Raw genomic sequence first — 16,430 nt, 5'->3', positions numbered from 1 at the left:
TTGCTATAGCTACATCATGAATTAGCCATGTTTGTGTTGATAGCTTTAAGGCGTTTTATCATGAAGGTAATGGAAAAACAACATATTTGTTGTACCTACAGGCCTTAAAGCAGCAAGTCTAGTATTCTTTTTTATGCTTTGTCATACCTGGCTTGTTAGCTTGTTCAGTGCTTGTCATATGTGGGTATTAAGAGCTTATTTTAATACATAAATAACCTTTAACAGGAGCCATTTCAAAGTCAATCTCCCTCTGTGGGAAACACATGGCTGCACTTCAAAGCTGATGAACTAAGAGACTACAAATCTCTGATAACTTAGGGATTTTCTAACCCCTGGCTCCTCTCCAGCTCAACCTTCTCATCCAGACATGGTCACTTCTGGTTCCAATGAACCAGGATTTTACTGTAAGTTAGAGCTGATGTCTTAATTCATATAAAAAAGTATTACTCAGGGCTGTAGCCTGGATTTGATAAATACTGAGTCATGAGTATGATGTGCTAAATTTATGTTGTAGTCAAATCCAAAGGACGGCAAACACAGGGATAATTTGAAGATCACCAGAAGACGAATAAGATCAGACAATAAAAATATAAGACAAAAAAATCTAATATAAATACTCAATGATAATGTAAGATAACAACAATGGGGGGAACGGGAAATGATAACTAATTGTATCCAGATAAAACTGTTAATCACAAAGTCACAAACATCACTGAGTTATTAAAATATGGCATGAAGGAAAGTCTCATGATGCGTTGCTGTGCCAAATACCACAACACAATATAGTCACAAGTGGCGTATCATGAGATTCTTATAAATGACCGCAGCTTTAACAAAGGTCTTCTTACTGAACGCTGCTCCAACATGAAATGATGAGCTGCAAGACATGCTTTGATTTCAAACGACAGGAAATCTCACACAGAGGATTTATCTTTCATTTAAAAACACACACACACATGTTATCATCACTGTATCAGATACTCAGGAGGTCAAAGTTCAAGCACTCAAATGTTACTGTTACAAAGAAATAATACACACACAGCAATGTCTCTAAAGTGGTGGTACTGCTACCCCTAGTGGCTGCTTTGGGATACTGCATGGGGCAGCAACAAACACACATCTAGCTGAGGATGTTGTTTGATATATTCATGATTTATTTGGTGGACTTGTTACACTTTTAATTCCATGTTCTTGTTTTATAATAATGAATCTTATGTTTGTTTGTACGGCTGCACTTTAAGTTTGTTAACTCTTCTGCTGCTCGTTTCAGACCGAGGTTTTTAATCTGAAGTTCAATTAAAGCTACTTAAAGTTAAAAAGGGAGCTCAGTGTTGACCTTCAGAACTTAAATGTTTACAATCGTGTTAATGAGAGGAGATAAACATAAAGAAACTAGCTTTGAAAAATAAATAGTTTAGACAGTGGTTCTGGATAAGTGCTGTACGGAAGAGGATTAGGGCCACTGGACAAAAAAGGTAAAATGTTATTTCTTATTTTTTTCTAAAAATCTATTTCTCAGAATTCTGACTTTAATCTCAGAATAAAAAATGAAATATTACCTTATTGTCTTAATTTATTCTGAATGTCTTTAAAAGTTCATATCTGAGAGGATTAACGTGAAACAATAACAACAACTCTTTATACTCTCATGGTAACAGTGACACACTAGACTTATAGACTTTGTCATTTAATAGTTCCTTAAATAACAAATGAATAAAGTGTTTATTTCTAACACACACAGATCAGCTGACTCAGCCTAACCCGGCAGAAAGGCTTCACACAGTGCTTAAACTAACAGTTGTTTTACTCACACATTAATCCACGTCATATCTTTAAGCTCAAATGTTTAAACTCAGAATGTTTTATGTGTCAACAAACAGTCGTGACTTTCATCAGTCTGAAAAACAGGAATAAAAGAGACTTTTGGAGAAGCTTTAAGCAACAAAATGTTTGTATTTTTAATAATCTGCTCAACTTTAATCATCAATTGATTGTACTTATAATTCCAGAAATGTGTTGGTACTCATTTCAGCTCTGTCTTCTGTCAACAAGTTAAAGAACTTAACATCGACACCAGCCCAAAACAAACAAACAAACAGGAAGTTAAGTGCTAGAAGTGAATCATGGGAATCTAAACAACAATCATATAAATATAGAATATCTGTAACAACACACACACACACACGGAAATATGATGTCTTGTCTTTCACACAGTAGTCAGTGTAAAGCTTCTTGTTCTACTGAGGAAAAAGAGCGTCCCTTATTTGTTAGGAATCTTTAATTAAGTCACCAAATCACCAGATCAGTTAACTATCACAAAACATTCAAAGTGTAGCACATCCAGTTCCTCTCTCCTCTCTCAGTTTAACAGACATTTGACTTCCATTTGTGAAGGAAGCTTTTATTTTCTCTCAGTTCAGTCCTCGCGTCGCTCAGCCTCACTCAGTCACAGGAGCCGTCTTTCCACCCGTCCTTCCACCTCTCGTCCACACGGGAGCAGTCGAACTCGGGCTTCCCCAGCCGGACGTTGATGTCGTTGTGAATCCGGCAGAACCACTGAGAGAGGGCGTGACGACTCCTGGTGTCCGGCTGATTGGTTTTTAATCTGCAGAGAGGAAAGAGTGCTTTTAGGAATCATTCTCTTGCTTCTACTAAAAGAAAAGATATGTGAAAGCTTGATGTTGGTGTCCAAACGAAGCACTGATGTCTGACCTGCTCCTGAGGTCCTCTGCACATTCATCGCAGGGGAAGAACCTGGAGAAAAGGTTGATGAACTGTCCCATCTCCTGCTGCTGTGTGGCTGACGGCCGGTCGGGGTAATACGCTGCCATGGTGTGCAGGAAGGACCAGGTGTTACGCCCTAACTCTTCCCTGTCCAGTGGACACTGAGGCTCCGGCTGTGCCTCTGTCTCTGCAGCTTTGGTCTCCTTTAGATTCACACAGAAGAGAGATGGTGAGTACATGCAGAGCAGAAATATGTGACTCTGGTTTGTGGTTTCTCTGAAGATAAACATGATCTGCTCAAATCCTGTCCTGTAGAGCAGAGTCTTCTCCAAAAATCATTCTGCTTTTTATATTAATTACAAAATACTTCAAATATAACATTAAAGCTTCGAAACAGACATGAGGATTTTAATGTTTTGCACAGAAGCTCCACAGGGACATAGGTAGAAAACAAGGCCTCAGTTTGAAGAGAAGTAACATCACTCAGGATGTAGTTCTGTTTACTGTACACCAGCACAGCTGTGACTCGGAGTCGGTCTAGACTCAAGTCACAGATTCTATTTTCAGACAGCGTCACAGGCAGGATTTAATATCTATGATCTTTTCATTGTTTTTTATTCTTCTTACAATGTTTACTTTATTTCCTTTTATCTGATGGTTGTTTTTATGGAGTTTTTATCTTGTTGTATTTCCTGTATTCCTCTAATTTCTCTTTTATTTTCATGTGTTATCTTTCTCATTTTTAAACCACTTTGTAATCCTGTTTTGAAAAGATTCAAGACTCAAGATTCAAGAAAGCTTTATTGCCAATTGAGCTCACACACACAAGGAATTTGATGTGGTGATTGGGACACAGGTACTTAACAACAACAAAACAGTAGGGACAATAAATACAGAAACCTAAATCTAAAAATTGGAAGTAAAAATACTCTCTGTACAAAGAAGTATAAAAGTATTATTTAAAGACATAAATAAACTTGCCTAAGCCAGAGTGAACATTTTAGTCAATTTATATAATAATAAATTAGGTTATGGATTAAATTACATTATTGCACATGGGGATAAAGTATTGCACAGGAGAAAAGTGCCATAAAAATACAGTTCATTATTATTATTTTTTATTATAAGATGATTACAGCTGAGCTAATACTCACATCCTTGAGCGATATTGTTCTTATACAACAGTTTTGTAACAGGTATAAATTATTAACATTTAAAGGAATTAATATAGAAATGATTTAATGCTAAATTAATCATTTTAGGCCTCACTAACAAAACCAGAACCACAACCTAACTGAAACTGGACCACTGCCAAGTCCAGCAGGATCAGTTTCTTGCAGACTTGTTACATCACTTTATATTCACAGTTTATATCAAAGATCAGAACAGGACTTAAGTCCATCTCTGTGGTCCAGGGTTCACTGAAACAAGGTGAAAGACTATTTGGAGTAAGTGAGTTTAATTATGCAGAGTCATGAATCAATAATTCACACCCTGAGTGATACACAAAGTTAAAGTTAAAGTGTTGAGCTCAATATAAACACATATAATTCCTCATTTCCTGTCACTGTTTGTTTCTGAAGCAGCTGTTAATAAGTCATACATGAATAATAAACATGATCTTCAGTCTTCTTAAACACAGTAAACAGAACCTTGACCTCAGCTCACCTGGACAGTCTGTTTCTTCTGCACCTTCATCCAAGACTTAAAGTCCGTACACGCCCTGCACGGCTTCTTCTTCCCCTCCCCGGTCTGCTGGTCCTGGTCCTTACCGGATCCGTCCTCAGGTGTTCTCCCGGGGACCAGGAACGGGAACCCTTCAAACCCGGTCTGGCTGGTGGATGATGATCCCCTCGGTCCTGTGGGCGCAGCCATGCTCCAGATTATCTAAGAACTCTGTCAGATCCACGCACGTGAGGAACTGCCTGTCTTTAAAACGCAGCACGTGAGCTCACCTGTGGACATTCTCACCTTTTTATATTTTATTAAAAAGAACTCGACCTCCTCGGTCAGAGTCAGGACCAGGACTACACAGAACACTTCCCGGTATGAGGACACACGGGGGGGGGGAATGTGTTCCTTGTTTCCGCCGGACCTTTCCAAGAGACGGACTCATTTCCGGTGAGTGACGTCAGTGTTGTGTTTATCTTTCTGCAGCAGAGTGAAGCGTCCGTCGGAGTGTAAGTTTCTCTTGTTTATACCTCTGTTTTTAGGATCTGTCATCCCTCGTTCTGCTTAAAGAGGGACAGTTAAAGCCCTGGGGGGTCTGTGGTTCCGGATTTGGACGGGTTAGTGGGTCAGTGTGAGAACAGGCTCCGGTCTGGCCCTCCGAACACAAACAGCAGCCTGGTGACGGTGAGCTGAGGGTGTTACTTTAACACCTGTTTATCTCTAATGAGATAATAATCACAGTCTGGGATAATAAATCATGTTTCACATTTAAACATGTGAAAGGTTGAATTTTAATACTGGTAACATAACAGAGAACAGAAGCAGAAATACTCACCTTATGTCACATTAAAGAAAAAAAAATGGTATATAAGATAAGATAAGATGTTACTTTATTGATTCAGTTGTTACAGCAACCCAGACATAAGTACAATCAAGGAGAAGTTTCATTTAGTAAAATAAAATAAGTAAAAATCAAAATAGATAAATAAAGACAGAATACAATTTAGATATATACAATGTTACAAATTGAATTTAGATTAAATAGCAGTAATTACAGGCAGGATCAATGATTAATAAGAATAATAATAATTCATAGAATTTATATAGCGCTTTTCTTAATACTCAAAGTCGCTTTACATAAGGAGAAAACTAAAAAATAAAACATATAAATAAAACAAAAAATGCTTTTTGGAACAGGTAGGTCTTGAGGTGGTTTTTAAATGAGAGGAGTGAGTCAGAGTTGCGGATGTGTGGAAGGAGAGAGTTCCAGAGAGTCGGGGCAGCGATGGCAAAGGCTCTGTCCCCCCCCCCAGGGTGCGGTGCTTGGACTTGGTGATAGGGGGACAGGAGGTTGGCATCTGATGATCTGAGGCGGTGAGATTCAGTGGTGACAGGTTGACATGGTGTGATTATGGTTGGTAATGACAGATTAAGCAATGAATAAAAATAGATATGGGCATGTAATATGACCGTGAGTTGTAGTAAACAATAATAATGTAGTATAACATAATATAATATTGCAAAGATAATTATATTATATAATATAGTATGCATTATAATGCCAGCAGCAGTCAAGAGAGTCAGTTCAGGATGAGATGATGGAGTGAATATTTATCCTCAAAGACTTTAACACTGTGTGAATTAAAGGTGGTAAATATATTAATAACAGCATCACACTGTCACCTGGACTCAGGCTCATTGATTATCATTGGTGCTAAATGTAAAACATTTTAAAGCTCCAGTGAGTGACTTTCAGTTTGTGTTGGTTTTGGCGCCCCCTGTGGACAAAGCAGTTAACTTTATCTCTTTGCTGATGTCCTGGAACTTTAAACATTTCAGATGATAATTCATGAGCTGACCTCTCATGTTTGAATGTCCCCGACCTTACTAGCTTTTAAATCACGTCTGAAGATATTTGTATTCCTTGGCTTTTAATCCAGCATGAGAGTTGTGTGGTTTCTGTTTTTGAATGTTATTTTATTTGCTTTTATTTTCATATTTTTTTAAGTGTTTTGATGTATTTTTGATTATTTTTAGAGTGTCATGTTTCATTATGATTATTGTTATTTATTTATTTTGCAGTGTTTTATGTTCTGTGTGTTTTAACTTATTTCATTTCACTGTGAAATACTTCAGTAAGCTTTATTGTTTGTTTAGAAATGTGCTCTATAAATAAAGTGGATTGGATTGCAGTCTCACAGAATCTGAGTTATTGCTGTAGGAAATGCAAACAAAGATTATGAACAAATAATCGCTCTTGTTCCTGATGGTCATGTTTGCTTTTGCGAGTCCCTCACAGACATCTCTATACTTTCAGTTTGATTCATGAGCAGCTAAAAACTCCTCACAGGAGCTTTAACGTTCAGCACTCTGAACAGATGTCCCTTCTCATCTGATTCACTCTGTCACGATGTCATGTTCCTACACTCTGACTTTTAGTGCCTTGTAATTAATAAATATACCAAAGGACACACAAACGGATCACAGAGTCTGCAGGTAAACGATGTCAAAGTGGTTTGCAGAGTGTGTCTAACACTAGCAGAGCTAGCACCACCATCAGGTTAACACCCTCATGCCTGTGCTGGTTCCTCATTGCTCTGGTGGAGTAGTTATATGTCAGTTTAACCAGACACAGCCTACATACAAGGTGACATCATCCCCTGTGCTCCTTTATATCCAGGTAGTAAAGCTGCAGAGCGTTATAGCAGCAGACATTAACCAGAGCTGCAGCCTCAGCTAGTGGAGGGAAGCTGATCTACAGCTAAGACAACATATGAGCAACAGTTCAGGCACAGTGTGATTATTTAGTCTTCTGAAAGCACATCTCTGGTCGTATCTTTATCTGTAATTAAGGTTAGAAAATGTAAAGCGTGTAAATAAAGACGAGCAGTGTTTACTTTGAATGTTTTAAAAGTAAAACTCTGAACTCATGAACACATATTTGCCCAGTTTCTGATATTTCCCTGTCAGAATTTGATTACATTACAGCTCTAAGTGTCCTCATTAAGCTCTGAATCAAATCAGCTGAATCTGTTTTTGATCTGCGTGCCTCCGTCTCCGTCCCGACTGCTGGATCTGGGTCAGGATTGGGAAGCAAAGCAGAAAGGCAGCTGCCAGCGGTGCAGCGAGCCTGGTGAACAAAATGTCTGAGAGCCCGGAGAAGAGCGTGTCGGTGTCGGCGCAGGAGCTGAAGGAACAAGGGAACCGCCTCTTTCTGAGCCGCAAGTACCTGGAGGCCGCCGCCTGCTACAGCCAAGCCATCGTAAGGACCCAGTCCTGCTTCTGAAGACATCATACTTGTATTGAATGTTTGTATCCTCACATTATTGTCTCTCCTCCTTCAGACCCACAGTCCCTCCGTCCCTGCGTACTACACCAACAGAGCGCTGTGCTACGTGAAGCTGCAGCAGTACGACAAAGCTCTGTCAGACTGCAGACAGGCTCTGGAGCTGGACACTCAGTCCGTCAAAGCTCACTTCTTCATGGGTCAGTGTCACCTGGAGATGGAGAACTACGACGAAGCCATCGGTAACCTACAGAGAGGTACGAGAGAACGGACTACAGATTAGATATTGTGCTTTCATCCTGAAACTTAAAGGTTTCTTAAACTGGCAAAGTCTTTTTTTATATATCTGCTAGAGAACTGTTGTTTCTAGTGAGTCTCAGTTCTCGGCTGGTTTTCTTGTGATTTTCTTTTAGTTTCAGCTTGAAACGTTCTCCTCAGACTCTGTCCAAACAGAGCCGGTCTAGACCGTACTCTATGTTCTATTATTAACAAAGACCCAACATCAAGACCTAATCAGATCCAGTCCCATCTTCCAGACAGGACTCAGTCTGATCTCATCTTAATCCACCATGAGCAGAGCACTTTGCAGCATTTAGCAAGTTACAGTGGCAAGGACAAACTTCCTTTAACAGGCAGAAACCTCCAGCAGGACCAGACTCATGTTAGACACACATCTGCTGAGACCGTGTTGGAGAGAGGGATAGAGGGAGATGAAGAGAGAGAGAGAGAGATGATAGTGGGGAGATGGATAGCAGCAGTTGTAGCAGCTGGAGTCTGGTACGTCCACAGCAGCAGAGATCCAGAGGAACCTACGAGACAAGGGAGCTCAGGGACTCCAGAAAGGTCTATGGTTAGTAACTTTAATGGGACAGGAAGAGTTAAAGTGAGAGACAGGCAGAGAGAGGGAGAGACAGGATCCCAGTGTGTCAGTTCCCCCTGCAGTCTAACCCTTTAGCAGCATAACTAAGAGCCGGTCCAGCAGCAAGGACAAATATCCTTTGACAGGCAGAAACCTCCAGCAGGACCAGACTCATGTTAGACACACATCTGAAGATAACTTTAATGTTTTTTCTTAAAGCTTATAACTTGGCGAAGGAGCAGCGGCTGAACTTCGGCGACGACATCCCCAGCGCTCTGCGGATAGCGAAGAAGAAACGTTGGAACAGTCTGGAGGAGAAACGGATCAACCAGGAGAGCGAGCTCCACGGTTACCTCACCAGACTCATCATGGCCGACAAAAAGAGGCAGGTCATTTCTATCAGTGTTAGTGATGGAGGGAATCAGGCTGAGTTACACCTCTGTTTGAGTTCCCTGAAGTAAACTCTGTGTCTGACAGGGAGCTGGAGGGCTGCAGACAGAGGCAGGAAGACAAGTCAGACGACAGCAGGATTCAAAACGATGTGAAGGAGATCCACAACAAGCATGTAGGGTATTCTTTTATTCATTAAGATCTCTGAGTGTTATCCTTTCTCAAAGCAACAACAACGGATCATTTGTGACCAAACGTCTGTCTTCTTTCAGGACAAGTTCCTGTCAGACATGGAGGAGCTGTTCAGTCAGGTAGACGAGAAGAGGAAGGTCAGTGAGGGCGAACCAACAATCCCTCTCTTCATGTTTACAATGTTGAACTCGCATTCACTCTTTCTTCTTCTCCTGTGTTGGATAGAAGCGAGAGATCCCAGACTTCCTGTGTGGAAAGATCAGCTTTGAGTTGATGAGAGAGCCCTGCATCACGCCGAGTGGAGTCACCTACGACAGGAAGGACATCGAAGAGCACTTACAGGTAAAACCTATGCTGCAGACATCCTCAGGACGCCTGTGTCACTGCCAGAGGTGAAAAAGTAACTGTATAAGAAGATGGAAGATAAGACAGTTACTCAAAGTGGAGCCAAAACATTTAGAGCTCCCCCTGCTGGCAAACTTTAACGCTGAAATTGCAGATGTTTAAAGTTAGTTCTTATGTTGGTTTGTGTCAAAGTGTTCATTTCTCTGAGGAGTTTAGTCTGCATTAATGAGTAGAGGAGGAGCAGTGATAATAAACACTAACACGAGTCAAAGGATAAATCATGATATCTGCTGTTGTCTTGCAGAGAGTCGGCCACTTCGACCCGGTGACGCGGACCCCTCTGACCCAAGACCAGCTCATCCCAAACCTGGCCATGAAGGAGGTGATCGATGCTTTCATCATGGAGAACGGCTGGGTGGAGGACTACTGAGCGGTGAGAGGAAGAATGAAGAAGAACAAGCTGGAGGTGTGGCTGTCTGTGGTGTTATTGAACAGCTGTGTGATGTCATGGTAATGTGTCCCATTCCTCCTTTTCTTTACACTTAGAGCTCTGACAGAGTCTCACACACACACACTGCACGCCTCACATCGGTACGTCTGTGAGGGTTCGTTGCTCAGGCTGCTCTGTGGAGGTGGATTAGGTCGGTGTGTTCAGTCAGTCAGTCAGTCGGTCACTTAGAGGAGCTGCTGTTCGGTCATCAGGTCAAAACTGCTGCAAATCAACGCCTCTCTGAAACTGAAATACTGCTGTGTCCTTAAAGAGAGGTTCAAAGTCGACCACAGCAAGAGAACAGATACATAAAACACACGGTTAAAGATGCACTTTAAATGTGGTGATCTGGCTCTCACTAGGGGGCGCTGTGTGGGAAATCTGGAACATGATAATGAAAAGAAAGTAGAGTACTTAAAGTTTACTCCACTGAATAAACACAGAGACACAAACCAAAGGATGTCACGTCGATCAGAGAAAGTAGGCGCTCCTACATGTCCCACTGATAATGTCTGTGATGATTATATAATCTACAGCACCTTTAAAATATGTCACAAAGAAGCACTTTATATTAACTTATAAACATTATAGACAAAATTGAATGTTGGTATTAAAAGTACTGAGGAAACTTGTGTGAATCTTTCAGTTCGTGTCAGCTTTGGCGCCCCCTAGTGGACAGAGTTGCACCTCCAATCTCTTTACTTATGAAGTGTTCACCTCGTCCTCATTTCCCAAAATAGTCCAAAAGACAATCTCCCCCCTCTTCTTTATTGTAAATATGTAAACAGAGGAGACTCAACATGACTTCTGCTTCACTTTAGAGTCCATACTCAGACTTTTCAATCAGACGTGGCTCTTATTTTAACCTGATTTTATTAAAATACGGTAGAAGAAAGTATGAATGAACGTATCCTTCGTCCTTATTTTATCCTTTTTGGATGCTTCTTGTTTGTGTAATTGTCAAACTAACATTCCTGATGATTGGCTCCTAATCAGCATGTGCAGGAGTCAGTGAGTTCAGGATGACGGATCAGCAGCTCCTCTCTGTTTCCTTTCACTGGGACCAGAAGGTCCAGATTCTGATCAGCCCAGATGTTTAAAAACCATCTGAAGGTTTCATCTTTTGCATTCCTTGTTACTGATTTGTGTCATTTGGAAGTCTTACTGTAGTGTTAGTGAATGTAGTGATCCATACAATCAGTGCTGCTGGAGCCGCTCTGCGTTCAAGCTTTAATGTGAGGAAGTGTTGTGTTTGCTGGCAAACCGAAAAATAGGAAAATGTAAGGAGGATCATTCCAATCGTTTTCTTTTTAATGAGCTCTCTGATGAAGGTTCTTTGTGCAGAATCTAAATGTTCTTTTTATTTGATGGACTTTGTTTAGGTACACCTCTGTTTGAAACATTAGTGGACACATCTCTCGTTTGTCTTTGCTGTATTTGTTTAAAGACGTGTTTCTGCTTTGACTCAATCAAGTGAATTTCTGGTTTTCTGCATGTTCATACTGTAACGAGAGCCGAAGGGAACAAATTTACTTCATTTATTCATCATTCAGCAAGATTCAAACAGGAACAATCAACCTGCTGCACTGTAAACACACAACAACAACCATGTTTGAAAACGTGATGAAATAAATGTTCCATGTTTCCTACGCCTCCTCTCTTCCTTTCCTTGAACAAAGGGGATTGTTTGGAGTTTGCTTGGCTCCTCCCCCTCGTGCAGACAACAGCTGTGTATTCAGTGTTGTGGTTGATTAGCCAAAGTTAGCATGCTAACATAGTAAGTTAAGTATTAAAGCTCTAACATCTGCTTGTTACTGTTGTAGGAATGTGTACAAGCCAAGCAGCAACCTCCGACTGTGAGAATAGAAGCCAATGTGGAAGTGTTAAAAACTGCAGTTCATCGAGCGTCCACTAGAGGCTGACTCCTGAAGTACCAGAAACCACATACACAAGATATTAAGTTACAAGTCTTCCAATGAGAGGCACAGCTGACTTGACTGACAGGCGGGAACACTGCAGCTGTTGGCGAGGAGGCTCAAAGCCCGCCTCTTTACGTCACACTCGCTCGACAGCAGCAATATGGCCGCCGCCGACAATTGGCCTCAAAACAGCGCTTCAGAAACAGATGAGTGATGTCACGGATACTACGTCCATTATTCATACAGTCTGTGGTACAAGCTGATAACACCATTTAGCTTAGCATCAGATTTATAATGAAAACAGCTTAAAGCTAGGGTTAGTAGTCACAGAAAACTAGCATGAATTTGAATGTAGCATTTCCTCAGGACTCCGTCTAAATGAAACAAAACGACGCCCCCGCTCACATGCTCACTCGAGCGCCGCTGATTCACGACCATATGATGGTGACTGATTCCAAACCGGTCCTCAGCACATGGTTTGTGTTTGCACTACATCAACTCATGTCTCACTCAGCGGCAAGAAAACACCAAAACATTCTCATAGTGAAAGTTAGAAACACAAACAAACAGGAAGTGTACGCTCTGCAGGAGGCGGGCAGAACGGCAGGACGGGATCTGATTGGTTTCATCATTTGGCTCCTGATGGCAGGGATTGGTTGGTGTTTTCCCAGGTTTACTCCACCTGTAGATAGCAGCTTTTTTAACCTCTTTTTTAAGAACACATCATGTATTGATTACCATCAGGACATAAAGATCATTTTAACCAGGAGAACAAAAAGTGGATCTAAATCTGAACACCAACCCCAGCTTTAAGTCTGTATCTTCTTCACACATATTGTTGCTGCTGTCAGTTTTCATCTCTTACAAGAACAAAACATAAGACTCAATCTTTAAAAGTTTATTAGATTTGGTTTGGTACATAAATAATTCTCACATCTGATCCCAAATAAAAAGTGACAGAGAATACCGTTTCAAGGATTTTAGTGTGTGCAGAATTTGGTCCTTGATATTGCATCATCACATTACTGTTGTTTTCTAAATAAAAAGACTTCAGGAACAAAGAAAACGACTCAAGAATGTTCTACATTCCGGAATATTCTGCACACCGGAATGTTGCACTGCCACTCTGAACATTCTGGAATGTTTCTGCAGTCAGTAAATCAAACGATGTTCAAAGAACGCGTCACTTCAAAGCTCTGCTGATCGTTAAGATATCCTCTGGATCGTCTGGACCCACAACCATCACCGAGACGACGCCCACGGTCTTTTTGGACTTTTTGTCTGTTGCCAAACTTTTAGTTTAGCTGGTAACAACATTTAGTGCAAATTATTAAAATTCTTTACAAACAAGAAAAAATAATCTATTTTATAAAAGGGGAAATTTAGAATCTTCTGTTTCATAACAATCAGCAATCAGAGATAATACCATGTGGGTTAAAATTTAGAAATGAATGTAAATTGTGTTTGTGAGTCTCTGACTGAAAGGGGCGTCGATTTTAACACTCAAAATTAAAAACACAGTCCTCACATTATTTTCATTTCACCTCCATAACAATTTTTCAATTACAGGTAGCTTCACTTAAAATCATACCCTGCTTTAAAATGAACACTATGCTGAAATAAAGAAGACTTTCAATCCGACAACTTCAGGAAAGTGTTGATGTAAGAAGAACTAGAGGAGTCGCCCCCTGCTGGACACTAGAGAGACTGCAGGCTTCACACTCACCTGCCCTGGCTTCACAGACAGTCTATGTTTTCTTCTCGTTCGCACCGGAGAACAAAGTCAAATAAAAGCAGACATTTTCACAACATCAAACCAGCAGAGAGCCAGAGACAACGCTCAGCCCAGGAAGGTGGAGATGAACACGCTGGTGTCCAGGTTGAGAGTGGCGTGCCACCAGCGGTCGGGGAAAAACAGCACCTGAGGGAGGAAGAAGAATCTGTTAGTGTAAACGGTGAATCAACTCAGAAAGGTTTCCCAGAGGAGCTTTACTGAGTTAACTTCAGGTTGGTTTAGATGTCCAGTCCGGCTCACCTCTCCGGGTCTGATGGTGCACTCCAGCGGAGCCTCCTCCTGGGGCAGGTTGGGGTAGGTCTCCATCACCCAGGACAGGGTGGTCCTGTTCGGATGGAAGTGAGGCTCCTGATCAGGCGGGTAGAGGAACCAGCGCTGTGTGATCAAAACTGAATCAATCACTCAAGATACAAAACGCTCAAACTGTGACACATTCATCCATCAGACATCGAATCAAAGATTACATGACACATGCATGTTGTTATCTGATCACCTTTCTTCCATAGATGACCTCAGAGTAACCAGGACCGTGCCAGTGAAAGGGGACGCCTGTTCCAGGACCTGCAGACAAGAGGAGAGGTTCTGAGGGTCACAGCTGAGACTTCCTAGTTATCTTCATTTATGACGTTTGTACTCATGGTGGGAATCAAATCCTCAACAGGTGGATCATCTTTGCAAAAAACACACACACGTCTCCTGCAGGTGAGACTGTTGTATGCACAGTGATCCTCTGAGTTGAAATACAGGACGATCATCTTTAATGTTTAATGTGTCAACAACGATCACGGACCTGCGATCCCAAAGCTGTACGCTCCGCTGGTGCGAGGCAGGAGGTACGGCGGGGACTCGTAGTGCTCGAACAAACTCTGCCACTCTGTGAAGTTGTTGTCTCCGAAAAAGTAGAGCGTGTCTGAGGAAGAGAGAGACATTCAAGGAAAACATTAAAACATAACATAACATTTCAGAGTCTGACACATTCACACTTTACTCAACAAAGAGTTCTGGGGGATGTTTCCTCCAGAAATCCTTTTAGGTATAAACTGTCCCTCCTCTCAGGTCATACATTACTGTTTCAGAATACTAAGATACATATTAAAGACAGACTTCTGCTTTCATAAAGTCTCTGTCTCTTTAAATGTTTGAAACAAACTCTGTGAGGGAACACACAGCTTTAACTCACCGCTGCCGAGTGTGTCCGCAGACTGAGGTCTTAGAAAAACGTCCACGTACTCCTGAAACGGGACGTCCACTGGAACACAGAGATCCATGCGAGTGAGAAGACAAACAGCAGCAGGACTCTCTCCAGGTTAATGAGATGATAACAGACCACGACAGCAGCAAAGCATGCTGGGTGTTAGACGTGCGTACCTTTCTTATATGAGTAAGTGTTAGCCGTGCTGAGTCGCACTCTCCGGTCGCCATATTCTTCTAGCAAGCTCGACCTGGAGCACAACGTCCGGAATTTCTAAAAGAAGGTCGATGATGAGAGTTTCACTCTGGGTCTGAATGTGCGGCGACACACTTTATCTGTAACACACCGGAGTCCGTGCATGCTGGATGCATTTGAGGATAAGAGGATGAGCAGTGTGTTCTTGGGCAGGCTCAAAGAATACTTGGAGACCTGTTGCACATCCTTTACTCTGAGTATGAACTTTTACCGTCTGGAGGAAGGTACAGAGTCACCAAACGTAAATTGAATGGTTTTAAAAACTCCTTTGTGCCGATCTCTATCAGAATATTAAATATTAAACAGCCTGTTAGGGTTAGGACAGTGTTATGGTGCTCTCTCTTTAAGAGTATGCTGTGTGTTGTATGAATGTGTATTATTTATTGTACTTATGTGTTCTTGTGTCATTGTGGTGATTTTTGTAGGAGCAGGTAACGTGCAGCACTGATGTCAAAGTACATCGTATTGTATCGGATAAATCCACCAGATTTCAGGCCCAATTAAAAACAGGAACATACCGTGTTATCAGTGAGGCCTCTCAGGATCACAGGTCTGCTGAAGGCATATCTGAGAGAGAAACAAAAGGTTGTTCAGAAACACAAACCCTGACCTATCACTGTGACGATGCTCTGTCCTGCAGCTTCATATGAGCCGATCCAGCATATCAGTACGGTGCACTCTAATCCTAAAGACCAGAAAAGGTGAGGGACCTCACTACCTGCATGAAGGTAAAGGAGTCCCAAAGTCCCACACAGAGATCATGTGTATCCTCCTGTGTGGACGACTTATCACATGTCTGCACAGGATGAGTTATCTTGTGCATGCAGCAGTTGTGAATTATTCCTTTCCTTGTGTGACGTTAACTTTCACTCACACAGGAGTGTTTACGATCTAACCCGTGAGTACAGTAACGTCCTTCAAAGAGAAGAGGTTTTATTTTCTGATGATGAAGGAAGAGTTTAAGAGTTTTCACCTTTCAATGAACTCTCGGTGTGAGAGTGTGGAGCCGTCCAACACGTCAATGTTACAGGGGCCTTCATCCTGTAAGCTGAAATCTGAAGTCAACGACCTAAACACACAGAGAGAGAGAGAGAGAGAGAGAGAGAGAGAGAGAGAGAGAGAGAGAGAGAGAGAGAGAGAGAGAGAGAGAGAGGGAGAGGAGAGGGAGGGGAGAGAGGGAGATAAGAGAGAGAAAGAGAGAGGAGAGAGAGAGAGGGAGAGAGGGAGAGAGAGAGATAAGAGAGAAATAGAGAGAGAGAGAGAGGAGAGGGAGAGAGAGAGGGAGGGAGGGCGGAGGAGAGAGAGAGAGAGA

General features: G+C 41.7%; 3 protein-coding genes across 5 annotated transcripts in view; 1 reads left to right on the top strand and 2 right to left on the bottom strand.

Annotated features, from left to right (window-relative positions):
* Nucleotides 1-1,928: 1,928 nt before the first annotated feature.
* On the bottom strand, nt 1,929-4,808 carry gfer (growth factor, augmenter of liver regeneration (ERV1 homolog, S. cerevisiae)). Of its 2 annotated transcripts, XM_034710911.1 has the most exons (4): nt 4,680-4,801; nt 4,393-4,583; nt 2,713-2,927; nt 1,929-2,605 (listed from the first exon to the last, which is right to left on the bottom strand). In XM_034710911.1, the coding sequence occupies exons 1-4, from the start codon at nt 4,687-4,689 to the stop codon at nt 2,443-2,445; spliced, it is 579 nt and encodes a 192-aa protein (XP_034566802.1). In that variant the 5' UTR covers nt 4,690-4,801; the 3' UTR covers nt 1,929-2,442. The 2 variants fall into 2 exon arrangements, with proteins under 2 accessions (XP_034566802.1, XP_034566801.1); XM_034710910.1 differs by having other exon boundaries at nt 4,393-4,808.
* Nucleotides 4,754-11,606, top strand: LOC117831979 (E3 ubiquitin-protein ligase CHIP-like). 2 transcript variants are annotated; one of them, XM_034710909.1, is made up of 9 exons: nt 4,754-4,845; nt 4,938-5,079; nt 7,480-7,657; nt 7,740-7,938; nt 8,760-8,925; nt 9,018-9,105; nt 9,203-9,259; nt 9,348-9,464; nt 9,772-11,606. In XM_034710909.1, the coding sequence occupies exons 3-9, from the start codon at nt 7,538-7,540 to the stop codon at nt 9,895-9,897; spliced, it is 873 nt and encodes a 290-aa protein (XP_034566800.1). In that variant the 5' UTR covers nt 4,754-4,845; nt 4,938-5,079; nt 7,480-7,537; the 3' UTR covers nt 9,898-11,606. The 2 variants fall into 2 exon arrangements, with proteins under 2 accessions (XP_034566800.1, XP_034566799.1); XM_034710908.1 differs by lacking the exon at nt 4,938-5,079 and having other exon boundaries at nt 4,817-4,904.
* Nucleotides 11,607-12,759: 1,153 nt separating this feature from the next.
* jmjd8 (jumonji domain containing 8) overlaps nt 12,760-16,430 on the bottom strand; it is a 23,852-nt gene continuing 20,181 nt past the window's right edge. Inside the window, exons 2-9 of the mRNA XM_034710532.1 lie at nt 16,092-16,187; nt 15,637-15,685; nt 15,040-15,136; nt 14,852-14,920; nt 14,462-14,581; nt 14,165-14,232; nt 13,912-14,046; nt 12,760-13,797 (exon numbers count right to left, since the gene is read on the bottom strand). Coding sequence (XP_034566423.1) covers nt 13,717-13,797; nt 13,912-14,046; nt 14,165-14,232; nt 14,462-14,581; nt 14,852-14,920; nt 15,040-15,136; nt 15,637-15,685; nt 16,092-16,187 — 715 coding nt within the window. The 3' untranslated portion in view covers nt 12,760-13,716. The remainder of the gene's footprint in view (nt 13,798-13,911; nt 14,047-14,164; nt 14,233-14,461; nt 14,582-14,851; nt 14,921-15,039; nt 15,137-15,636; nt 15,686-16,091; nt 16,188-16,430) is intronic.

Source organism: Notolabrus celidotus, chromosome 20 (assembly GCF_009762535.1).
Source record: "Notolabrus celidotus isolate fNotCel1 chromosome 20, fNotCel1.pri, whole genome shotgun sequence".
Classification (NCBI taxonomy): Eukaryota; Metazoa; Chordata; class Actinopteri; order Labriformes; family Labridae; genus Notolabrus; species Notolabrus celidotus.
Note: the sequence above shows the minus strand (reverse complement) of the source record. Positions and strands in the feature narration are given on the sequence as shown.

Coding starts and splice junctions, on each gene's coding strand:
- gfer (XM_034710910.1), bottom strand. CDS start 4,599: ATGGCTGCGCCCACAGGACCGAGGGGATCATCATCCACCAGCCAGACC. Junction 2,928..4,392: donor AGAAGAAACAGACTGTCCAG/GTGAGCTGAGGT, acceptor GTGAATCTAAAG/GAGACCAAAGCTGCAGAGAC. Junction 2,606..2,712: donor GCAGAGGACCTCAGGAGCAG/GTCAGACATCAG, acceptor TCCTCTCTGCAG/ATTAAAAACCAATCAGCCGG.
- LOC117831979 (XM_034710909.1), top strand. CDS start 7,538: ATGTCTGAGAGCCCGGAGAAGAGCGTGTCGGTGTCGGCGCAGGAGCTG. Junction 8,926..9,017: donor ATCATGGCCGACAAAAAGAG/GCAGGTCATTTC, acceptor TGTGTCTGACAG/GGAGCTGGAGGGCTGCAGAC. Junction 9,260..9,347: donor AGGTAGACGAGAAGAGGAAG/GTCAGTGAGGGC, acceptor TGTGTTGGATAG/AAGCGAGAGATCCCAGACTT.